At 40.8% G+C, this 1,281-nt stretch overlaps 1 protein-coding gene across 7 annotated transcripts in view; it reads left to right on the top strand.

Annotated features, from left to right (window-relative positions):
- Positions 1–1,281, top strand: part of EGFL6 (EGF like domain multiple 6) — a 117,294-nt gene extending 116,013 nt beyond the window's left edge. For all 7 annotated transcript variants that reach the window (XM_077780997.1, XM_077780996.1, XM_077780999.1 and 4 more), the window contains one exon: positions 946–1,281. In XM_077780997.1, coding sequence (XP_077637123.1) covers positions 946–1,056 — 111 coding nt within the window. In that variant the 3' untranslated portion in view covers positions 1,057–1,281. The remainder of the gene's footprint in view (positions 1–945) is intronic.

The following is a 1,281-nucleotide window of genomic DNA, read 5'->3' as shown; positions in this document are numbered from 1 at the left end:
CGATAGACACTTCTACAATATAAAGAAGTTTGCTTCTCTTTTGATTCTTGAGAGAGAAAAGTTATTTTATTTAATCTATTTTATCATAGATGAAAATGATTATAGCCTATTATCAAACATTTTTCAACACTTGAAAACAATGACATTCCCAATAATTCCCAATATTAATGCCAATATTTTAAGAAAAATAACTATACTACTAAAACTACCCAAATCTCCATATATCAAAATAAATCTTTTTTTTTAAATTTTTTTGAGAGAGAGAACATAAGTAGGGGAGGGGCAGAGAGAGAGAGAGGGAAACACAGAGTCCGAAGCAGGCTCAAGGCTCTGAGTGATCAGCACAGAGCCCGATGCGGGGCTTGAACCCACAAACCATGAGATCATGACCTGAGCCAAAGTTGGACACTCAACCGACTGAGCCACCCAGATGCCCCAAAATAATTCTCTTTCAACCGTATACTTTTACATTAGATGTTCGCAGGGAATATTAAATTTCTTCTCGCCTGGCTTCAGAAAAGAAAACCACATTATTCTTTTAATTTTGCTTTTTATTTTCTTTAAATGGGAATTCCAAAATTTCCTCCTCAACCTTACCCTTCTCAGCTCTTCAGGGCTGTCCAGATTCTTTGAGGTGATGCAGTGGCCCTGTTTTCTCTGACTATAATCCGCTCAGTGTAGATACTGGCATCTGGAAAACACTACGTATGCAATGTCAAAGCCGGTCCCTACGCAGTAGCGGCTGATGAGTTCAGTCCTCTTCTTAAGTAATCTCTGTGCCGAAGGTGGGGCTCGAACTCCCAACCCAAGACCGAAAGTCTCCTGCTCCACCGACTGAGTCAGCCAGGTTCCCGAGTTCAAGCCTCTTTAATACCTATTAAATAGGGTGAGCATATCACTGACTTGAAAGGTGAAAGTAATACTTTCTATCTTCTCCATTATTAGATCGTTTTTGAAGCAGAACGTGGCAAGGGCAAAGCCGGAGAAATTGCGCTGGACGGCGTCTTGCTGCTTTCAGGCTCATGTCCAGGTGGCCTGTTACCTGTGAACGGTTGAATGTGACCGTGGTCTTTTGTGTCTTTATATTTGGCTTTGGATGTCCATTCTCTGTTTTCTGGTATTACATCACAGATTCCCCCACTTTAGAAACACAAACTGAAAAACCATAATGTACCAAGAGAAACACTGTCACACGCCTTTCTTGGATAAGAGGTGCCAAGAGTTGCTTTAGATGTAGCACCGCTGTGTTTCTGGAATGATCAAAAAAAAAACAGCAACAGA

This window comes from Crocuta crocuta, unplaced genomic scaffold (genome assembly GCF_008692635.1).
Source record: "Crocuta crocuta isolate KB4526 unplaced genomic scaffold, BGI_CrCroc_1.0 scaffold2174, whole genome shotgun sequence".
Classification (NCBI taxonomy): domain Eukaryota; kingdom Metazoa; phylum Chordata; class Mammalia; order Carnivora; family Hyaenidae; genus Crocuta; species Crocuta crocuta.
The sequence above is the reverse complement of the archived record's forward strand: the minus strand, read 5'-3'. Positions and strand labels throughout refer to the sequence as shown.